Here is a 24,741-nt window from a genome sequence, read left to right as displayed (position 1 = left end):
CTGTCCCGGCATGCTGGAAGTTGTAGTTTTGCAACAGCTGGAGGTGCTTAGTTTGAAGACCTAGGGTCTATGGTTTAGTTTCTTTGAATGTTTCTTGGAAGCTTTACTTAAAGGGGTACTCCACTGGAAAACATTTTTTTTTAATCAACTGGTGCCAGAAAGTTAAACAGATTTGTAAAATACTTCTATTAAAAAGTCTTAACCCTTCCAGTACTCATCAGCTGCTGTATGATCCACGGGAAGTTCTTTTCTTTTTAAATTTCCTTTCTGACTGACCCCAGTGCTCTCTGCTGACACCTCCATTTTAGGAGCTGTCCGGAGTAGGAGCAAATGCCCATAGAAAACCTATCATGCTCTGGACAGTTCCTGACATGGACAGAGGTGTCAGCAGAGAGCACTGTGGTCAGACAGAAAGGAAATTCAAAATGAAAAGAACTTCCTGTGGATCATACAGCAGCTGATAAGTACTGGAAGGATTAATACTTTTTAATAGAAGTAATTTACAAATCTGTTTAAGTTTCTGGCACCAGTTGTTTAAAAAAAAAAAAAGGGTTTGTTTTTTTGCACCCTGAAATGTAGTTTTTAACGGTACCACTTTTGTGTAGTTCTGGCTTTTTGATCACTTTTTATAAAAAAAAATTCTGGGATGTAATGTATCTAAAAATCAGCAATTTTGGCATTAGGAATTTTTTTAGCGTTTATGCCGTTAAGGATCATAAACATAATAATGTAATAGTTCGGACAATTATGCATGCGGCGGTACCAAGTATGTGTATTTTTTCTTTTTTGTACAGGGTTTTAGTTTAAAAAAATTGAAAAGGAGATAATTTGAATTTTTATTAGGGGAAGGATTTCTTTTATATTTTAAAAAAACATTTTTATTTTTTTTTACATTTTTGTAGACACTTTTTGGTCCCCTAAAGGCCAATTATGAGCCATCATCAGATGGCTTACATAGATCAATGTAATGCTATTGCATTACATTGATCCATGAAATCTGTGCTTGATTGCTAAGGGCTGCAAAAGTCAGCCTTAAACAATCATAGAGCCAGGGAAAATGCAGAGGACAAGGTAAGGTCTCGGGCTTCCCTTGCAACCCATATTCCCCCCCACGATTAAATCACGGGGGGGGCTATGGGAACACTAGACACCAGGGAATAGCGGCATTTATAGATTGCGGTATAGATCACAGTATTATCACAGCATTCTCTGATGTCCATCATTACTGGCAGATGTCAGCTGCTGATAGCAGCGGACATCTCCCGGTTATGACGTGGACCCAACCCACAAGCCCACGTCATATATATGTGCACCTGACCCATGGCATACATGTATGTCATTGGTCATGAAGGGGTTAATCATTAGTCATTATGGTCATAGTCCTTGGTCATTATTTGGGAACATACAGTAGTTGCAATATTGCTTTGCAACATTGGATTTGAATAAGACTAAGGCAATATTTGCCAGGACTTGTATGTGTTACCGTTCTTTGTGAGGGTTTCCTTCAGGTTCTATGATATAGATGGAGATTTGTCAAAATCTGTGTAGAGCAAAAGTGGAGCAGTTGCCCATAGCAACCAATCAGATTGCTTTTTTTATTTTCTTTAAAAAGGCCTCTGAAAATTTAAAGAAGCAATCTGATTGGTTGCTATGGGCAACTGCTTCCCTTTCCTATGCGCCAGTTCTGATAAATCCCCCTATGTGTTTATGTATGGAGGATATGTGAACACATTTTAAGGTTAACTGGCATCCAGGGAAACTGGTTGTAGAGTGTATGTCTGAGAATGATATTAGCCTGAGGACAGGGGATCTTAATGGGAAGTATATTCCTGATGTGAATTAAGCCATTTAAAGGGCCAACCTGTCCTGAGTTTTAGTTATATGCATTTGCATATTGTTTAAGTATTATGTACGTAACTTAAATCACTTTCGTGTTTCAAGCTTGCCTGATGCAAAAGTTATTGGTAGCAACTAGTGAAGTCATGTGTGATAACATATGATTTTAACTAGTGAAACCATTCATTTGTTGTTGTTGCTTTGACCTTTGGGGTCATGTCAATCACGCTGAATCAGGAATGGACCTGTCAGCAGTCCGGTCTGGTTCCTGTTGTTATAGCTCAATGGATGTTTGAAGAAACGTTAGGCAAAGCAACTGGCAGTTTTATATTGTATTTTTTAATTGCCCGCAATACATACAGTAGACTTTAGGCTAATGTTTGTTCAAATGGTGAAAATATATGAAGGGATCTAGACGCCAAGTCTACATAGGCTTTCAGTCATCTAGTTTATTGCTTATCTGTTATTGCAAAATCTGAGCAGACACAAGGGCTCAGTGCTCTATAACACTAAGGTTCTAGTTTAGAATGTTGGGGGGTTGTATGTTCTGTGACATATAGAATGAAATGAACCAAGATGTACTCCTATCGTAAATAACATAGTTAGTCTTATAGGGCACGCCAAGTTAAACATTTTTGCAAATGCATTCATTTTGCAAATTTGCCTCCTCCTAATGTTATTCCTGCACTTTTCCTTCCCTTGTTGACAGCTTGCTGTCTAGGTTACAGACCACCACTCCAATCCAGAAGAAATGGTCAGGCTGGATTGTGTGGCATATCTGCTAAATGAATGTATATGCAAAAATGTTTAGCTTGATTTGCCCTTCCAGTTTATGTTAGTTAAGAGGGAAGTTCCCCTTTGAGGTCTAGTATAGTTTGCCTGTATCCATGTGCAATAAATCTTAACTTAACACCAGTTCCATGTAACCTGACCTATACTGTGAAAATGTGTGAGTCTGCAAATCTTTTGCAGTTCCTGTAGGAAAATCTCCAGAGGAATAGAAAGCCGTCACCATGAAATCACAATCTGAAATATTCATTTAAACATTCCATCTGTTTGCTGGTGAAAATCACAAGCTGAAACAAATCCTGCCTGCGATATAATATTCTGTTCACATTCTAAGCACAAGGGAAGAGATAAAATTAGTTTAGAATTAAAACAATGAGAAGTTTATTTCTGTTTATTAAGGAGTGGGATGGATTGTCTTCTTGGCATTATTAAAACCAATGTATATTTGTACTGGTAAACATCTCATATACTATAGTTCGGGTTACATACTGTGCCAAGTAGTACCAATACCAAGAACATATGGTCTGCACTGAATGTAAGGAGATCATAAATATGATAATGTTTAGAATGTAAAGGTTTGTTTTTCAACTTATAAAGATCATGTTGCTAAGGGACTGAATTATTAATACCCTCCTCAGTTATACAATAACAAAGATCAGTTCTTGGTTATACTAACAAAGATCAGTTCTCATAGTTCTAACCCATCCATGCATTTCGAGGTTGCCCATCCACTCCAATTGCCAATTGCCAAATTAAAACGTATCACCTATCTGCAGGATAGGGGGTAACTAGCTGATCGTGGGGGGCCCATATTAAGTGAATTAGCAGTAGGCTGCCATTGTATTCACTTAGGAAACAAGGAACCCGGTTTTAGAGATCTAATATTTATTACCTACCCTGTGTATTGGTAGCGTTACATGTACACATATAGGTATGCAGTTTTCTGTACTGGTACATCATACACAGTGAATAACAACTAAGGCAAAGTGGAAGTAAAAATAATATTATTGCCACTTATAAAGTCAATAGGTAAATTTTTACTTGGGGGAAATTTATCAAAACTTGTGCAGAGGAAAAGTGGAGCAGTTGCCCATTGTAACCAATCTGATTGCTAGGTCTCTGCAAAATTAAAACTGCAATCTGATCGGTTGCTAATGAACAACTGCACCATTTTTCCATTGCACAAGGTTTGATAAATGCCCTCTAATTTATATGTACTCTGGGTTAAGTTCAATAATATTCTGGCATGGCCAGAGAAGTCCTTTAAAGTCTACCTGTCCTAGAGACATGTTAAAGGTTTTGATTGGTGGGAGTCTGAGTGTTCAGGTGAATGAGCCAGGAGAAGACCTCGCGGCCATGGTTTCCTATACCAACTCTGTGTCATATGATCAAGACACACCTAATAGACATACACTGAGAGTGTGTCTCAATCATGAGACCTAGCCAGGAGAGAACAAGCTTCTCCAGCTCATTTTCCTGATCAGTGGGGGTCTGAACATTGAGTCCCCCACCGATTAAAAATGTTGACATGGCTCTAGGATAAGTCTCAGTGCCCATTTAATAAAAGCATTTAAGAGAATGCAAAAAGCACCAAACCTCGAAAGATGATTTGGGCTGCAAACTCTTTCCAAGACAAACTATTTAGGAAAGTCAAATTCTGGGCATGTCTAAATGCCAAGCTATAAACAGGCTATAACATGTTGCACTCAAAGTTTATAGTCTAAGTTTGTAGTCTACTGTGTATAAACAAAATGCACAGGGGGGGGGATCTTCTTTATGCAAACATTCACAACACAACATGATACAACTGATGGTAAATCGTTGTAGAATATTGTTTTCTAAGCAAAGATAAAGAGAGATAGCTGAGAGATGGGCAGCAAAGCAAGCTACTGCACACTTCTCCACCCTTCTTCTCCTGATCAGTGGGGGTCTTCAGCACTGAGATCCCAACCGATCTAAACTTTGGACATGCTTAAGTTACAGGAACACCTTTAGAGAAGTAGGAGAGTGCTCCCCCTGTGCACAAAACATAGCTTGTCCGCCATAAACAGCAGTTGACTCTGTCAAATAATTAAATGAAATGCATAACAAAATAAAATTAATAAAAAAAATAGGAACATAAATTACATGCAGACTTTTCAGATGGGAAATGTAGACCTGCTGAACCAATGTTCTATTTAATAGATTTTGACAGGCTTAGCTGAAAAATGTGTTGAGGAAAAAATTTAACATTTTTGGCAATTGTGTATTTAAAGCTTCCAAAGTCTAAGTGAGATGTCCCCAGTCATATGTATATTCAGATTGTGAGTTTTTGACCTTTTGATTGTAGATGAGTACATGCATGCAAGAACATGAAAGGCATGTTCCTAACTTCATATTAATACTGGGATGAAGATATTCTACGTGTAAGCTTTCCCTGGGGAAATAAGCTAAGCATGCTTAAACAAATGGATAGCTATGGATCTACTCATCTCATATTTCTCTAGTTATCTTTGTGGGGGATGGAGACTGAGGCAGCCTTAAATCTTTGTAATAAGTGGTGCTGACAATTCACATGACAAAAAAAAGCATCGCTATCAAGCCTTTGGGCAACATCAAGACTGATTTAGTATTTTACTAAATGAGTGGTTTCAAGTTTAGATCTTCTTATCTGAAAGAGTACAAGCTATTAAGGGTGCACATAGAGTTTGCCAGCAGCTATATATCCAATAGAGAGGGGGATGTCAGCTGATCTGAGGTCCCTCTTCTCTTTCAACTTTCATGGGTCTAACTTCTCCATAGTCTCCATAGGCAATTCTGGGGGGAACTATCTTGATTGTTATGGCATCCTATAGGAAATATCAGTTCAAAAAGCATCTCAGAACCAGGGAAACAGCGCGGTTCTAGAAGGAATGTCAATTTCCTTGTCATTATATGCCTCTTTTAGTAAAAAAAAATATAGAAATAGGCCACAAATATGTTAAATCTTAAGCCTGGTGAATCTGAACTCAAGCCAACATTTTTTATTGATTCGTACAGTGTTGCTCAGCATTAAAATGTCTTCTTGTGATCACTTTAAGATACTGTAGTGTCTCACTGGGCCCACTATAAATGTTTTTGATCAGGAATTTTATGTGCCTTTATTCATAATACTGTATTATATAGTTTGATTATTCAGAATATTTTCATTTCCCCTTGGATTTGTAACCAGGACATGCTGTAGCTGTGAAAAAGATATGTCACATAACATGGTGCATATGTCACATAACATGGACTTGTTAAGCTGCACACACAGCGCTGTAGGGCTTCGCAAGTCTAATCCAGGCATATCTTTGCTGATAAATTAAAATGCTTTATATCCATAAAAACACTTTTGTAAACCATCTGGGATTAATAGGATCCAGGAGTGGCAGAGAAGCCTTAGATCAACTCCTTTCTCCACTTACATTACACCCGCTCATTGACAGCACAGGGCTGCCAAAGGGCTGCCACAGGCAGAAGAGACTATGTGTCAACCAAGAAGAGATGCCAGTGTGACATAATTGGAGAGATGCATTGTGGCTCCTGGAGCATAGTGACCCTGGAACTTGCCTCTCCTCTGTCTTGGATGCCTCCTCAGCAGCTTGCAAAAGCTTTTTTTATGCATATGAAACACCCTAAATTATTAACAAGCCTACCCGGACTAGACATGTGAAGCTCTACTGCACTCTGTGTTCAGCTTATGAAATCTATTTTATATGGCACATGCATTTTAAACTGTAAGAACCTTGTAAAAGGAAGGCAGAGCCTATGACTAACCCAGCCTTTCTTCAGGGGACCAGTCAGAAGAGTAAGAAAAAGAGTAGCTTGTGAGAAGAAGTTGTACAAGGGCTCCACAGCTTAAAACTAGGACCCTTAGACTTCTGAACAGCTTCCCCTGGGCTGCTGCACTGTATTTAATCAAAAATTTTACAGTATTTTTAAAACAAGAATAATACGATTTTCCTTCTCCATTTGTGTTGTATGTTTTTGCTTTTTATGTGTAAGTCCAGGTAAAAGGCCCACCACCACTGATCAAAGACATCATTGTCTCTCCAAAGTTCTCATGTCCATCAGTTCCTTTTTATTATTGTAAGCATAAGGAAGATTACACTTAAATTATATCTCATCTACACAATGTGTAATGTTCTTCAATAGTTTTACTGACAGAAAATGTCATCCCCATGACTTACTGTACTTATCTCTACTTCTAAAGAATTTCTATAAACATTTTAGACATAGCAGCTTTATGTATAAGCCTTGGTTTACATCGATTTTAGTGCAGTTTTACCTCACAGTCACAATCGTAAAGTCTAAAATATTGTACACAGAGTTAATATAAAGACAATATATAACCATAGTAGGTTGCCAGCAAAGTTATGGCTAAAGTTGCTAGCTAGTTAAAAGTATCTCAATTTATTTTATCTTTTCTATGAAACACATAATTCTGCAATGAAAGGCAGTTTATGACCTAAAGAGGTGACCATTAATAGAAACAGAAGACAATGATTATCTCCCAAAAATGGTGCCATGTTGGTTTGATCACTATTTCTATGTATCTTGAGTGATGTGTTTAACCACTCATTACATTACCAGGTCTCCTTTTTAAGACATGAAGTGGAAAGGAAAATCTACACTATTTAGTTCTAATGTTGCCACTTATTTTCCTGGAAAACTAAAGCACACTATTATGGTTAAAAAGAAAATCTTCAGCAAATTTGAGTTTTTCCAGACCGGCGTTTTGAGCTCTTGCCAAAATAATATCCCGGATTCACTAGCAGAATGCAATAGTTGTACAGTAACTATAAAAGCTGCAGTATACTAAGAACATGTTGAGTAATCTCATCACTGCCTGCAAGATTTTAATACACAGTCAAAGAAGCTCCATTATCCTGCAAAGAATGTTCTTAAGAAATAAGCCAATAAATTCATGTAGGTTGGACTGGCCCACTAGACGCTCAGGTTCTGACAAAAAGATAATGCCCCTGGAAGTTTTAACCATTGTGAATATACTTTCTGAATCCGAGAGTGTTGTGCATAGATGTAGGCTTGACATTATACTTCAGGGTATAGTTACCCATAGACAGGGTTACGTTTTCTGTGTATAAATACTGGTGTCGGGTACTAGATTTCTTAGGTTTGGTGTCACTAGATCTATTTAGCGAATTTAAAAAATCAAACCATGAAGCTTTTATTAAGTCTGAAGATATCAGCACACAAAATCAAAGAAAACAGTTTGAACTGTACCCTCATGGACCACCACACAATACAGAGTAATGAGGAGGACACTGAATGGTAAGTAAATAGTAAATAGTAAATAATAACAGACAATAAAATAAAGCAATGATAATACACAACAGTGTAAGGGAGAGATAAGGACGGCTACCCCTCACCAAGGAAGGCTAACATTGAGCAAGTAAGGGGGCATGCAATGTTGTATAGGAGGGTAGTAGGAAGACGACATCCAGGGATTCCACAAAACAGTAAAGCGGTCCAGTTGGATTGCAGCCAGTATCTCATTCAGTAGAATCAGGTTAACTCTATCAATGACCTGGGCCAGTACAAGGCGGGCTTCTTCCACTGGGAAGCTATATAACTACGGGTTGCCAATAGGACAAATTGTGCCTCCCCTATACCTGGCACCTTATCCTCCAAGCCCATTTATTTTTTAAGACTTGACTACCAGTACACGTCAAATATTTACTGTTGCCCATCCTGAGTTAGCTGTGTTGTCAATGATGGTTATTTTATTGAGTTTTTGACTATTGGTCTTGACTCGTAATTTTTGTAGACAAATTTTGATCTTTGGGTTTTTATTGGTGTTTTTCGGATACCCATGATATAGGTCTGATTTGTTGATATTTAACAATGAGGTCCAGTCACAAAACACCCCTGAGGCTTAACCCTAAGGGCAAATCTCTTTGCTGATAGGGTCTATTGCTGGTCATTGATATGGTATAATCCCTTCCTGGGGTTGTGATTTGTGCATATTTTGGGTATAGCACATCAAATCAATAAATTATAATTAGCAAAAAATGGTTAATAATCACCATGAACCACGCACCACAGCCATCAGTTCTGGAGAGCCACTGATGTAAACCATAAATGAAGAAACATAATGCACTAGTGAAGTAAAATTTTGGTAACATCTACATGTATGTTCAGCCGTTTTTAATCTTGGAGGAATTGTTTGTCCTAATCGTGTGACCTCTACCTTTCACACTTCTATGGTCTGTCTAATTCCAAAGTCGTAAAAGGTGAAAAAGCATTGCCTTGAGACAAATGGATGTCACAGAGGGGAATCCTAAATCCCAAACAATAAACCAGAAAGGATGGTTTATTAAAGTTTCTACTTTTCTGGAAGGCCTAATCCCTCCACGTATTATTTGATCGGCTATTCACTGGAAATGTGTGGTAAACACAGGTCCCCCTGGCAACAGTGGCAAACAGGCTGGAAGGGCAACAGTGGCAAACAAGCTGGAGGGGATCAGGATGCCCTTAGTCTCAAGATAGGTAGATAGGTGCAAGTTCATGAGGTGGGGGCCACATTTTGGTGACATTTATGGCATATTAGGTGAATATACCATAAATGTCCCAGATGGGAATACCCAGAAGGAATTGCAATTTATAAAATAATTTGCTAATTGCATTCCTTCATATATACAGATTCACTTTAACCCAATAAACTAGCGAAGAACAATGCGTTTACCATTCATAATTTGTGGCAGAATTACAGGCTATGATCCCAAGCTGATTCTAGGCTGTTTTGCCTTTCCTGTTCTTATGCTGTGTTAAACCCTCTCTTCCTTGTTTCTGTGTTACATTGTAGCTTGGAGTTTTGTCGAGCTTTGTAGTAATTAATGGTTTACAGAAGTGGATTACTTTAATCTAAGATCAAAATGATTTGGTTTAATATCCTGTTTAGGTTCAGTTACAGAAGGGAAGATGGGAGTTAGGGATTTAAAAGAGAAAAAGGAGGGGGCGTGGCTCGGTGTGCCGCACAGATTAGGAGCTCCTGCCTGGGCCGCTGTTTTAGACACTTTTCCACTTGTTATGGGGGAAAAGCAAAAAAAAAGTCAGCCCAATGTGCCAGCCACCCACTGTGACCGATTTCAGGATTTTTCAGCTCCACAACCTGCCCGCCACAGCACAGATGTCGCAGACGCGGCATGCCTCTCCTGCTTTGCCGGCGCCTGTTAGATCTGTGCAACCTGTTGGCACTGCAGCCGCTGCACCCTCAGTATCCAGCGCATCCACCCGGCTCCCTGCTGATCAGCAACCTGACCAGAACGCTGCACACCAGCAGGCCCCGCTAAATGACGAGACTTCCCCTGTGCTAAGTCGCACGTGGGAGCTTCTTCCACGAGCATCGGGAGATGCCCGCCAGAGTCCTGTACCCGCTCAGGCACATTGGCGCGAGACCTCCTCCCTGCATCCTCCATCTTGTGCAGGGAGTGGAGCCCACACTGTGTCTGTCTGTGTACCACCACTGTAATGGCATCCCCACACCAGTTGTGGATGCTTACCCTACTCCTGCTGAAGCAATGAGATTAACCACTGCTGCACAGATCTACTCTGCTCAGCCATCCCTATCATTATCAACACATCGGCCTGTCCCCTACCAGCCTCAATATGCTGTAACTGCTATACCTCCTTCTTCCTCTACTCATAAGGCAGACTGCCCTCTGTAAGTTCAGCCAAGTGAGGAAAACCAAACATGCTCAGACACTTATGTTTAACACCCACCCTGTGCCTGTCCCTGACCTGCCTGCCTTAGATGTTACGGATTGGTCGGGTACTATGAACTCTGATACTTCACAGTCTGATGACGGTTGATCCACTGAATGTGATGTCCTGGACTATTGGGGGCTAGTCCCCCCACCATGAAAAAATTATGTAAAACTTCACTAAAAAAGCTGCTTTGTGGCTCACAATATGCTGACTACTTCTCCTCTGATGACAGTCTCAGAGTGACGCAGAGCGCCTCCCGCTGCTCGCAGACTCCAAAGAGACACTCCACTGCTAATACTTATCAACTGGCTCATCCTCCAAATGATCCCACCCTTATGTCTCCTTAAATGGCGATCAATACTTTGAAAAACCATACAGAGCTGCAAACCCTGTTGGCCCTCTTGCCTACTAAATCATACATTCACACTCCAGCCACTGACTTGAAATCAGCGAGGAGACAAGACCTCAAACCGTTGAAAGCTGTGGTCTCCCGTCTAACCGATTGAGTCCATCAGCTTGAAGAAATCTGCACCTCTGTGTCTTCACAAATTCAAGAATTACAGGAAACTACAAAAAATCTATCTCTACAACAGGCTGCTGAAATTGAGCACCTTGATGACTTAGACAATAGGAACAGGAGGAGTAACAACCAGAGTCTGTCTCTCCTCAAGAACTACCAGGTACTCTCCAGTGACTATTCAACAAAATCCTCTAAAGACCCCAAGACACACATCTAGAACTAGGCAGGGCCCATAGAGCCCTTAAAGCTAAAGACATTGACCCTCAGAAACCCAGGGACGTTATTTGTAGGGTCCATAATTTCTTGATCAAAGATGACATAATGAGATGCCTTCCAAACCTATCCTATAATGGAACAGCGGTACACCTCTACCCTGACCTCTCCCTACGTACCCTCAAACTGCGATCAGCACTGAAGCCTCTCCTTCAACTACTGTTAGACACGGATCCACCTCTGCCACTCTACGACAACCAGAAGATCTTCGCTCTTTCCAGTCTACATTTAAATTACCTCCAGTGCCCATGCCAGACTGGGATCGACTCTTCCTCCCCACCTCTTTCCAAAGACCAAAGGCCCCTGATCAGGGACTAGCCACTGATGGACAGTCAGGTGGCTCTTCCCGGGGCACCTCTCCCTTAGAGGAGCAAACAAAAGACCTGAACATGGTTTTCTGCTGTCTGATCTTACACTGCTGTAACTCTATGATTTGGGCTTATTGCCCACTAGCTACAGCCCCAGAACATACTGTATACGTTTGGATAACATTGATATATACTATTATGTTACCCCACCCATAGCACTCTTTACTGTACATCTGTTTCTCCTCCACATTACCTGATAAGTTTAGTTGTTCATGCCTCCCGACATTTTATTATTATTATATAGCCCATAGGCTATATGCTGTTGTTAGTCTCGCAGCCTCTGCTGGCACCCGACTGGCCTTGCCATGGGGTGCTTCTTTAATTGTTCCCTAGGCACTGGCCTCAAGTTCTCCCTCACAGGACCTAGTACATGTTACTACCCCTATTTAACTGATTAAACACGCCTCAGATTTGCCGCATCTTCCACGATTCCCACCTTAGCTTGACTATTGGCCCTTATGGCCTCCTCTTTTAGACCCTGTGTACCCATTCCCTCATGGATACTTTTCTGTCCTCTATTACTGTCTCGCCCTTGCTTTCTCTGTTTTCTTCCCTTCTACAGGACTGGCAATTCTCCTCTCTACCTGCCCTGAGCGGAGACCATGCGGATGAACTGTGACGCTCGTGGTAAGTGGACCCATCTCCCACTGCATCCACATAGCGGCTGATATCACACTGGCAACCCTTAATGTCAAGGGTTTCAATACATCCGAAAAGCATTCCCAAATCCTATACTCCCAACACAAACAGCGTATTCATATCCTAGCTATACAGGAAACTCACTTCAAAGAAGGCCACCTCCCTAGATGTAATAACCAATACTATCCAACTTGGCTTCACAGTGTTAACCCCGAAGCTAGGACGAAAGGATTATCAGTGACATTTCACAGATCTCTCCCAGTAACAATCACTTCCTACTCCCTTGACCCTGATGCACGCTATGCTTTTGCCAACTGGGAGGTCTCTGGATGAGACTTTACTTGTCATTTGATACTGAGCCTATTTCTATATACGTCCTAGCACCTCCGCTGACTCATTTCTTGTGGGAGTAGGATGGCTGCTGTGTCGCTACTTACTACTCCCCACCTGTGCAACTGATTGTTATACTGCTCAGTGGTGCAGTCTCATCCCTTCTCATTGACAAGTCTTTACTGTGGCTGCAATCTACGCCCCCAATAAAAACCAAGTGTCTTTCCTCTTACGAGTACTGGATAAACTGGATAGACAGATTTCGCAGCTGGACCAATTTTGCTATGTGGTGATTTTAACTTGCCTCTCTTACCTCAGGTGGACACCTCCATAGGTCATGCAAGCCTATCTCATAGTAAGTTTTGTGCACTTAGATGGAAACTACGCTCCCTATAACTCAATGATGTGTGGAGATCCCTACACCCCCAGAATCGTGATTATACTTTTTATTCACATCCTAATCAAATATATAGTCGTATCAACTATGTCTTCTGCCCCATAATATGCTGCCCTCTGTGACTAACTCCAGGATAGGTGTAACAACCCTCTCCCACCACGCCCCAATCACTTGTACGTTTCAGCTTCCCTCTCTTGCCAAGCCCTGTTCCTCATGGAAACTGAATGAATCTCTCCTGCTGGATATTCTATGTCTACAAGATCTTAAGAAGTCGATAGAGCATTTCCAAACTGATCATATCCATGATGCCTCTTCACCGTTAATTAAATGGGAAGCTTTGAAGTGTGTTCTTAGGGGAGGTCTAATGAGACAAGGGGCTGGGCTAAAGAGGGAAAACTCAGCTAAAATGATCTCCCTCTTGCAACAGTTAAACACTCTAGAAACCTTGCATAAACAGTCACAACAGGACATGGTTTACAGAGATCTAGTGAGAGTCCGCACGGAACTTTTAGCCTTGATAAACTTGAAACATAAACACTATAAACAACTTCTATGAATGGGGTAATAAATCTGGAAGATTGTAGGCTAACGCACTCCGTGAGAAAAAATCTTCCTTATTTATTTCTGCTATCAAACGATCTATTGGCATACCTTTGTCTCTTACTCCCGATATACTAGAGACTTTCAGACAGTACTATGCCTCTTTATATAACTTACCAAAACCCCGAAACCTAGCGACCACTGCCCCTGCCTCTCCCTCCCTAGGGCAATATATAACTGATACAGCCCTTCCCCAACTCTCCTCTTCTACGATTCAGGCACTGGAGGCCCCCTTCACCTCTGAGAACTGGCAAGAGCCCAGCAGGTACACAGCTAAGTTCCCTCAGACCTCAGACCTGAACTTTCGTCTCCCTTGTTATTGGCATCTAACAACATCTCTGACACCCTACCTCAATCCTTCCTGAAAGCCTATGTCACCATTATTCTGGAAGAAGGCAAGGATCCCCTATTATGCCCCAGCTATAGACCCATCTCCTTAATCAACACTGATGCTAAGCTATTTTCCAAATTGATCTCCAACAGATTGGCTTTCCTAATGACGGCCCTAGTTCACCCGGACCAAGTAGGCTTCATCCAAGGCAGGGAAGCTAGGGACAGCACCCTTTGCACTTTCTCTGCAATTCACTATGCTCACATCCATAAAGCCCCTCTGTTTCTATTGTCTCTAGACACGGAAAAAGCCTTTGATCGGGTGGACTAGGGCTTTCTTGTGGAAATCCTTAAGCAAATTGGACTGGGCCCCTCTATGCCAGCTCGCATCATGGCTCTTTATTCACACCCCAAGTCCAACTAATGATAAATGGTCAACTATCAGAACCATTTACAATTTGTAATGGGATGAGATAGGGGTGCCCCCTCTCCTTTATGTTCTTTGTATGGAATATCTTACAGCTATACGCAAGAGTGTTAACATCAGGGGCCTCTCTGTCTCCTCATCCCACTACAAATGCTCGGCCTTCGCTGATGACCTTCTCCTCTATGTATCGCCCCCTCTCACTTCCCTTCCCTCCCTTATGCTCACCATTCAACAATACTCTGACTACAGCAATTTTAAGTTAAACCCCTCTAAGTGTGAGGCTCTTAACATCACCCTGCCCCCCTCCACTCTACATCACCTGAAAACTTCATACCCTTTCAAATGGCAATTGAGCTTGCTCAAATACTTAGGTGTCTTTGTCCCCTCACATTTATCGGATACATATAAAGTAAAATTTTCAACCCTACTTCTTTCATTGAAATCAGACCAAACTAGATGGGAGCACAGGGATTTCTCCTGGCTGGGCAGTATAAACATTTTCAAAATGAACGCCCTCCTGAGACTTCTTTATCTCTTCTCCTGTATTCTGCTCCATATTCCTCGTGCCTTTTTTGGAGAGATCACTGCGCTCCAAGCTGGTTTTATATGGCCACATAAATGACCCTGATTACCACATCACAATCTGATTTGGTCTAAGACTAACGGGGGCTTGGCCCTCCCAGATTATCCCTCCCATTATTTTGTTATTTAGACTGTTTCCAGCATCTATGTAATAAACAGTGGTTCCAGCTTGAAGCAGCAATGACTGATATAGAACCTAAATCCCTGATTTGGCTCCCCCATTACTCTTCCTGTCTCTAGCATGCCACATGATTTACCTCCTAATTTAACCTCCATACCAAAGCTTGTGCCTCCTATATGGCCTGTTCTGCTCTCTCTCACTCTGATGTGACGATCCTGCCTTCCCACCTGCTTGCACCGCTTTCTCATTTTTGACCTTTACTAAGAATTCGGGAGTGACATTTCTTGACTTATCGACATTGTCGGATCTACTGCAAGGGAATCCTTAGTCACCTTTACAGATCTTTCAGTATTCACAGCTGAGACACTTCTACTCCGCAAACGTGCATAGACTGCAGTTATTTAATTACTCTTCCTTCCTACCTCCTTCCCTTCCCTCCATCCTTTTTCTCCACTAAATTGTTTTTGTTTTCATTTAACTCATTGCCAATGGTAGTCATTATCTCTTACTTGGATCACTAAAACTGTATACACATGTGTTTTTGTATACCCTGAAACAATTGTTTATGTGTCTCATGTCTGCTGTGATCCATTGTTGTTTCCCAACCTTGCTTTGTCCTGAGATTATTTGTTTATTACTGTAGACCTTTGAAGTGCCTCTTCATTTTATGCTACATGTTTGACTTCTATTTTGTTTTATGATAAAAAACTTAATAATAACTTTGAAAAAAAAGAGAAAAGTAATAAACGTCAAATGTAAAAATTGAGTAGTGTTAAATAGTTGAATTGTTTTTTTTTAAAAAAAGAGCTAATTCGGAATTATACAGTTTTAATGTCAGTTGCATGATCAGCCTTAGGTAGAGCCAGGGGCTTATAAAAACATATAAGCAGTACATTTACTGAAACACAAACACAGATTCAAAATCAGAGGAGTAAAACCAGGAGGTGCAGAAGGTACACCCCCCATGAGGGGCGGGGGATTAACAGTTAAACAGCCACAATAGAAGCTTCCATGTGCCATCTACCCTGTAGGCATCATGTTGTAAAGCAGGAGGAGCTGAGCAGATTGTGATATATTTTTGTGGGAAAGGTTCTACGATAACATTTACTCATGTAAACCTCTGCTCATTCTAGGCTAAGGTGTCAAGTGGGTGGTCCTAATGAGCGAGTGACAGCTCTCTCTATATGTACTCCTGTACATAACTACTTAGCCCAAAATGAGCAGATATACATAGATATGCTCTTTCTGCTCTATAACATTACACCTGCAGATTGGACTGTATTTTCCACATAACAGGTTTCCTTTAACCCCTTAAGGACCAGGAGTTTTTCAATTTTTGCACTTTCGTTTTTTCCTCCTTACATTTTAAAAATCATAACCCTTTCAATTTTGCACCTAAAAATCCAAATTATGGCCTTTTTTTGCACCACCAATTCTTCTTCGTAATGACATCAGTCATTTTACCCAAAAAATCATTGTGCGACAAAATTGAAGAAAAAAAAATGCCATTTTGCAACTTTTGGGGGCTTCCATTTCTATGCAGTAAAAATGACACATTATCTTTATTCTGTAGATCCATATGATTAAAATGATACCCTACTTATATAGGTTGGATTTTGTCGTACTTCTGGAAAAAAATCCTAACTACATGCACGAAAATGTATATGTTTAAAATTGTCCTCTTCTGACCCCTATAACTTTTTTATTTTTCCACGAACTGGGCGGTATCAGGGCAATTTTATTGTACCATGATCTGAAGTTTTTATCGGTACCATTTTTGTTTTGAATTGACTTTTTGATCGCTTTTTATTCATTTTTTATGGCACAAAAAGTGACCCAAATGTTTTTTGTGCATACGCCATTGACCGTGTGGTTCAATTAATGATATATTTAATGGTTTGGACATTTACTCACGCGTCAATACCACATATGTTTGTTTTTATTTTTATTTACACACTTTTTTTATGGGAAAAGGGGGGTGATTCTGATTTTTATTAGGGAAGGGGTTAAATCACATTTTTTAACTTTTTATAAAACTTTTTTTATGCAGTGTTATAGCCACTCTAGTGGCTATAAAACTGCATGCACTGATCTCTTACACTATTCAATGCATTGCCATAGAAATGCATTGATCAGTGTTATCTTGCACTTGATTGCTCAAGCCTGGATTTCAGGCTTGGAGCAATCAAACGCTGATCGGACAGCCGGGAGCAAGGTAAGACACCTCCCACTGTCCTGTCAGCTGTTCGGGATGCTGGGATTTCACCGCGGCGGTCCAAAATAGCTTTGCTGAGCTTACCGGCAGTGTAGTCTCCTGTTTTTAGACGCCGCGATCAACTTTGATTGTGGCGTCTAAAGGGTTAATACCGGTCATCAGCCTGATCAGTGGTGTCCGGTATAAGTTGTGGGTCCTGGTTGTTGAAAGCAACCGGGACCTCGCAAATACTTAGCGCGCTCAGCTTCTGAGCACGATTCACAAATTGGGAGCGGCCACAGGCCATAAATATACATTTGGGGTCGTGAAGGGGTTAATGTTACATTTCTGTTTAACTTAAAATCAGATGGCAGATATGCTGTAAAAGAAAATAAAGAAATTGGTTGAAGTACGATTGCAAAGACCCTCATGTTGAGTATACTATTTTGCCAAATAAGTTGTCATACTCTGCTCACTGTTTTCTATACATCATATAGGTATATTGTTAACTCTGGCATCTAGAGATTTCCTTCCTTACGATTTTGTGGATGTACTTTCCTATTACAGAGCAGTATGTGATACATATCAGTATTCCAGTCTACTTTGTCCTACATTTGGCAATGTTCCCATTTCATGGTGTCTTCTAAGGACAGAATGGAAGGTTTTAAGATGATCTTTTGTCACATGATGAAAAAAATGTTTTAAAACATGTTAAAATGTAAAGATTAAAATAGACTTGACTCCAATTTGGATTTTAGCTTAGTTGAAGCTCTTTGATGTGTTCATGACTCTAGAGATGACTACCTCCCAATGGGTGAGACCCAAATCTGTCATTATACATATGATCTCTTACGCAAATAACCTTGTACTTTAGGATGTGTTAAAATTGTATCATGTTACTCGTGGCCCATTAAACAATGATCAGCACAATGAGTTGTATCATCTAATGTTAAATATCCCAGTGCTGCTCTTCATGGTATAAGAATTCTTCTGTAATATGAGCTGTTGTCTATAGATGTTTAAAATTTTCAGCAAAGTTTGCTTTATTTGGCCAATTGCCATAAGTCATGTTCTACAGATGTAACAAAGATGGATCTATACATTTTTTTTGTGCTTAAATTGGAGGTTATTTAGGGTTTTATTACAAGGGGATTCTGTAAATATTATAATGGAACACAAACAAGGAACAAGTTCAATATTTTACATTTACAAAGAATCTAGACAACAGCTTTACTTTAAAGGGGTTATCCAGGAAAAAACTTTTTTTTATATATTAACTGGCTCCAGAAAGTTAAACAAATTTGTAAATTACTTCTATTAAAAAATCTTAATCCTTTCAGTACTTATGAGCTTCTGAAGTTAAGGTTGTTCTTTTCTGTCTAAATCCTCTCTGATTACACCTGTCTCTGGAAACGCCCAGTTTAGAAGCAAATCCCCATAGCAATCCTCTTCTAAACTGGGCGTTTCCTGAGACAGGTGTCATCAAAGAGGATTTAGACAGAAAAGAACAACCTTAACTTCAGAAGCTGATAAGTACTGAAAGGATTACAATTTTTTCATAGAAGTAATATACAAATCTGTTTAACTTCTGGAGCCAGTTGATATATAAAAAAAAGTTTTTTCCTGGAATACCCCTTTAAGCAATACTTTATAGTTTCCAAACATTTTGGCAAATACCGGCATTCACACCGGAGACCTTGTCACACTGTGTCACATGACACCGGGGAGGAAAAATGGCTAATTGGGCCCTATTTGCACATTTCTTCTTAGGGGTGTTTAGACATTAATGTCTGTGAGCTTAGTGTTTTGAGGGGACACAACATTAAACACTTATATAGGCTGTGTGCTCACTATTGTTATTTCTTCAGTGTTGTCACATGAAAAGATAGAAAAAAATATTTACAAAAATGTGAGGGTGGACTCACTGTGAGATACTGTATATCTGAACTTTAGAGTTATTATAAAGTATATTTCTACATTATGAGTGAAGTGACACCATAGAATTATTTATAATGAATTTAATTTAATTCATTATAAATAATTCAATGGTGTTTTTATTTTCATTGTCACTGGTACCTTTAATTATTTATATATTTCTTTTTCTGAACAGCACTGTCCTCTATGAATGCTGCCCTGGCTACATGAAAATGAATGGTCAACAAGGATGCCCTGCAGGTATGACAATTTTATAGTAATTTGATTTGTGACCCACTGTTTGTGCCCAATGAGTTATCTGTCTGTCCACTTTGCTTTTCAATTATTGACAGGAGCATTACTTGGGCCCCAGGACAAAACTTTGACTTGAGCCTCCCCTTCAACCCATGCTGCCCTCCACATTTTCCCCTATTGGTGTCCTGCCCCCTTCCCTTCACATGCAGACCTTAATTATTCATGGGAAGAGAGAATATGCAGAGCAGCTCTATGAAACCACCTTTTCTGGTAGTTTTTCCTAAACATCAGTTTTTCACTCCAACTACAAAGTTTTAAAAACTGATTGGAATTTAATGCCAAGCCAGAGATCTCCACAGAAGGAAAGTACCCATCTGCAGACAACTCTAATTTGGGATTTGTTGCCCCTTGTCAGTACAAAACCCACTATACATACCTATCACAAGCTCAGCCAGAACCCCCTCCCAGTGGAGTGCTAATGTCCTTTGATGCTCCACACACAAGTAATGGGGATCTCCTCAAGGAGAAATCTCACCCCCTCTACTTATTGATGGAAATGTTGCTTGCAGTATAGCTTCTAAAGCTCATGAGCTCCCTAGCATTAAAGTATTAATCTCCTGGGCAATAAAGGCCCTATAGTTTACATTCTTTCGGACACTTCTACAGTGACTCAGTCTTTCCAACAAAGATACATGCCAGCAGAGTTATTAAGTACATTTTTGTCCAGAAAACAAGGAATTATGTGATTATTGTCCATTTTATCACCTGGTGTTGCCATGGATATTTGTCGTAAATTGTCTATGAAGGCAAAACAATTTACCTTTTACAGATGTTCCAAATATTGACAAATGTTTTCTAACATTACATGATTCATGATTGTGTTAATCTGTTCTTAGGATTTGCTTTTATTCCGGGTTTCATAAGAATAAATAGAACTTTTCATTTGGTTATGTAATTGTTGCCATTATAGGAGACTGATTTAATTTATTGAGTGCTATGATAGAGAACAATGTGTCCATTTCAGGCTTAGTGGTTTTAGTAAGCATTTTTGCACTGAGGCATCTAAAATAAAAAAAATGAATATCTATCATTAAAATAAGTTACTATTTCATGTCTTTATCACTATGTATCTCCAGGGCAACAGACTACAAACAAGCCCTGTGTAGTCTGACCTAGCAGTCATATCCCCTGTCATTGAAGCCCTTGCCCTGTCTTGCTAATGAACATCCTATATAGAATAACTGGAGGATCAAACTACACAGGGCTTGTTATTATGGAGAAATGTTGGTCTATATGAGAGCTGTAGAAACAAATTATAGGATGAATAAAATAAAAATTATTTACAAAATAAAATAATGCTGATTGTGAGGGTGAATATAGCCTATAAACCTTACTTTATTTCTAAAGGATTAATCTAGTAAAAAATGTTTATGAATTCCATAAAGTGTCCCTGTCTTTTGAAAAAACTTTTGACATGTGACAGAGACATGTCAAAAGTTTTGGTCAATCGGGGTCTGGGTGTTAGGACTCCCCCCTTTCCCCCGATCACTCTACCTAAGTGTTCAGCTGAGCACTTCTCCTGGCTCGTTCTAGTGATTGATCTTGGTCTGAACACCCTGACTAATCAAAAATGTTGACACGTCACTGTTACTTGCCAAAGTTAAGCTAAAAGCAGTGAATGCACAATAAAAAATGTAAATATACACCAAGTATCATGATCTATCATCACTTGACGTCATTGTTATATTGTACGGTGGCTAGTAGGCTGCCAGTTACCAGGATAAGACTGAAACCTGCATAAGCCTTATTGATATACTGCTAAAAACATGCACATATATTTTGATGATTTTTTTTCCCCCTTCAATATCAGTTGCTCCTATTGACAATGTGTATGGAACTCTTGGGATTGTGGGAGCCACATCAACACAATCATACTCTGATCAGTCAGACCTGAGGAAGGAGATTGAAGGAGTTGGCTCCTATACATTTTTTGCACCCAGTAATGATGCATGGGACTTGCTGGATCCTGTAAGTACATTCACTGGTTCTAATAATAATGTAAATAATAACAAAAAAAAAAAAAAAAAATGCAGATTGTGAAAAAATGTTTTGTTTTCTTTTATATTTTAGGAGATCCGGGCATCGCTCCTCAGCAATGTGAATATTGAATTGCTTAATGCCTTACATTACCACATGCTTGATAAGAGAATGCTGACCAAGGATCTTAAGAATGGAATGACTCTAACTTCCATGTTCAATGATCAGCCTCTTCTGATCCACCACTACACTAATGGGGTAATGCCATAATTTGTATTGTATTTAAGACAATATTCACAATTTGAGTTTATTATGCAGTATAGATTGTATGGAAGAATCTATAATTTTTGTCTTTTTAACTCCACACATCTTTTTCTCTAATGCAATTCAAAAGTTCCCAAATCAATATATGAATTTTGTACATTTTTCAAATCATTTTTATGCCTTGTAGGTTTCTATGCCACCCATCAAAATAAGTGAGATTGTGCAAAAAAATATGTGACTTTTTAAAATGTCTCAAATAATAAATATGTTTTAAAAAACGATTCCAGCTCAGCTATGCCCTATCATCTGAAAGGAAAATTTATGAGCAAATGCATCATATGATAAGTATGCCAAAGTACAAACAATATAGGGTGAAAGGTTTTCTCTCTCCCAGGAACATTTTTAACCCCTTAAGGACACAGGGGTTTTCTGTTTTTGCACTTTAGATTTTTCCTCATCACCTTCTAAAAATTATAATGCTTTCAATTTTGCACATACAGACCCATATAAGGGCTTTTTTTTGTGCCACCAACTGTACTTTATAATGACATCAATCACTTCACCACAAAATTTACGGCAAAACCAGAAAAAAAATATTTGTGGGGTAAAATTTGAAAAAAAAAGGCCATTTTGTAACTTTTTGGTAAAAATGACACCATATCTTTATTCTGTAGGTCCATACGGTTACAAGGATTAATAATTTATATAGGTTTTATTTTATTTTACTACTTAAAAAAAAATGATAACTACATACACCAACATTAGTATGTATAAAATTGTCATCTTCTGAGCCCTTTAACTCTTTTATTTTTTCGTTTACGGGAATGTATGAGGGCTTGTCCTTAGAATGTATGAGAGCCGTCTCGTCCTTAGACAGCAACCGGTTAAAACTAAAAAATAAATAACAAATTATTTATTTACAATTAAATAAAAGAAGAAAAATGCAATACGTGAGACATTCCTGTTAGGGTTTTCTGAGGATTGGTATATGTTTTTAGTGCTTAATCTTCCTGTCTTCTTTCTTTTATTGCAGATTGTTACTGTAAACTGTGCAAGAGTTATCCATGGTAACCAGATTGCCACCAATGGTGTTGTCCATGTGATTGATCGTGTTGTGACAGCTGTGGGAAACACCATCGAGGACTTTGTTGACTCTGAAGATGATTTGTCATCTTTCAGAGTAGGTATTCTTAAGTAAACATAGCATGCTTTATGCTTAAGAATCCTTGGGGCTACATCAACCCCTAAGGATGTTTTTAAATGTCATTTGCTGAGTTTATACAGATCTGCATGTATGTTTTGTAGGGTTTCTCCTGGTTCATACCAAATTCAACAGTTTTTCATGGCACAAGTGTCTTTGATGGTATATACCAGTGTTTCCCAGCCTGTAGCTTGCAGCTTTGCAAAAGCTGGGTATCAACATGTTGGGGAATACTAGTATACATCATCTTCAAAAAAAGAAGTGTATAGTAGAATATTTTACATAAATCCTTATTAAGAAAACATGATTGTATAGTATTTTAGGTAAGTAGTCGAGATGTATACAACTTCTAATTTTATGCTGATTTTATAAAATTTTTATTCTTTTTCAGAAAAATAATCTTGTTTAAACCTCACTTATAATGCACTCTAGATAATTTATAGTACAAACATGTGAAAAATTAGATCAGTCAGGATATCATTGCTAAGAGCCACTTTAGATACAGATGGGTAAAGCGTTTAGCTGTGTGTGTCCCTTCCTGGCTTGTTTGATCAGACGAATTACAGGAGATGGGCCCTATTATAAGTCTATATGGACCATCTCCTGCAATCTGGTCAGACTTGGCAGCAAGCTTAAAGTTGTACTCCGCCCCTAGACATCTTATTCCCTATCCAAAGGATAGTGGATAAGATGTCTGATTATGGAGGTCGCGCCGCTGGGGACCCCCGCAATCTTGGCTGTGGCACCCCAGACATCCGATGCACAGAGCGAACTTCGCTCCGTGCCGGATGACTGGTGATGCAAGATGGAGGCTTGTGACGTCACGTCCGTGCCCCGCTCGTGACATCATGCTCATGCCCCCTCAATACAAGTCACGCCCCCTCCCATAGGCTTGCATTGAGGAGGCATGGCCATGATGTCACGAGCGGGGCACAGCCGTGATTTCAGGAGCCTCTGGGGCTGCACCCAAAGATCTCAACAAATGCTGGGTGCAGCAGGGAGATCTCAAGGGTCCCCAGCGGTGGTACCCCTGCGATCAGACATCTTAATCCCTATCCTTTGGATAGGGGATAAGATGTCTAGGGGAGGAGTACCCCTTTAAGAGTGAAGCACACAGCCAAACTCTTTACCTGGCTATATCCAACAATCCAAAGTGGTCTCAGGGCTGAGACCCGACCAATCTAAACTTTTCACATGTCTGTGCAACATGTCAAAAGTTTATTTAAATGACAGTAACAATGAAGGATGCCTCACACTGGGTAAAGAGAATATTAAAATTCAATTCTTTTTACTTTTCAGACAGCTGCTATTGCTTCAGAGGTGATGGAAAAACTTGGAAAAGCTGGACATTACACCCTGTTTGCTCCAACTGATGATGCTTTTAATAAACTTCCCAAAGATGTTCTAGAAAGGATTATGTCTGACAAAAAGGCAGCTGAAGGTATGTTTAATATAGGATATCAACAGGGCTTTCATCAGCCCTTTGAAAGCAGTGCAGATGCCAGGCCAATTGGGCATGGTGGTGGGAGCATTGTGGTCTTGGTAAATATGTTCCATACTTGTCAATCCGATGGTAACAAAAGATAAAGGAGTCCAATAGAATAATACAGAAAAGAGAATACTCCAAAATTGTATGGTCTGTCTTGATGAAGTTCAAAAGTAACATTAGCATTGAATTGGATAGTCAATAAAGTATTAGTTATAGTTACATTGATACATGGATGATACGGTTGATAAAAGATTAAAGTCCATCAAGTAAAATGGATAATCCTACTATGTCACTTTTTTGTTGATGCAGACAAAAAAGTGACATTAGGCAAATGCCAATTGCCCCATACAAGGTGGTAAATTCTTATTCTCGACTCTAAACATGCCAATCAGAATAAATACCCGGAATCAACATCCCATATCTAGAAATCCAGTACCTATCATTGGT

General features: G+C 39.5%; 1 protein-coding gene across 5 annotated transcripts in view; it reads left to right on the top strand.

The window, feature by feature from the left end:
• POSTN (periostin) overlaps nt 1-24,741 on the top strand; it is a 67,102-nt gene that overhangs the window by 7,751 nt on the left and 34,610 nt on the right. For all 5 annotated transcript variants that reach the window (XM_056561946.1, XM_056561947.1, XM_056561948.1 and 2 more), the window contains exons 3-7: nt 19,245-19,309; nt 21,174-21,331; nt 21,434-21,598; nt 22,638-22,784; nt 24,105-24,246. In XM_056561946.1, coding sequence (XP_056417921.1) covers nt 19,245-19,309; nt 21,174-21,331; nt 21,434-21,598; nt 22,638-22,784; nt 24,105-24,246 — 677 coding nt within the window. The remainder of the gene's footprint in view (nt 1-19,244; nt 19,310-21,173; nt 21,332-21,433; nt 21,599-22,637; nt 22,785-24,104; nt 24,247-24,741) is intronic.

This window comes from Hyla sarda, chromosome 2, assembly GCF_029499605.1.
Source record: "Hyla sarda isolate aHylSar1 chromosome 2, aHylSar1.hap1, whole genome shotgun sequence".
NCBI classification, from domain to species: Eukaryota; Metazoa; Chordata; class Amphibia; order Anura; family Hylidae; genus Hyla; species Hyla sarda.
Note: the sequence above shows the minus strand (reverse complement) of the source record. Positions and strands in the feature narration are given on the sequence as shown.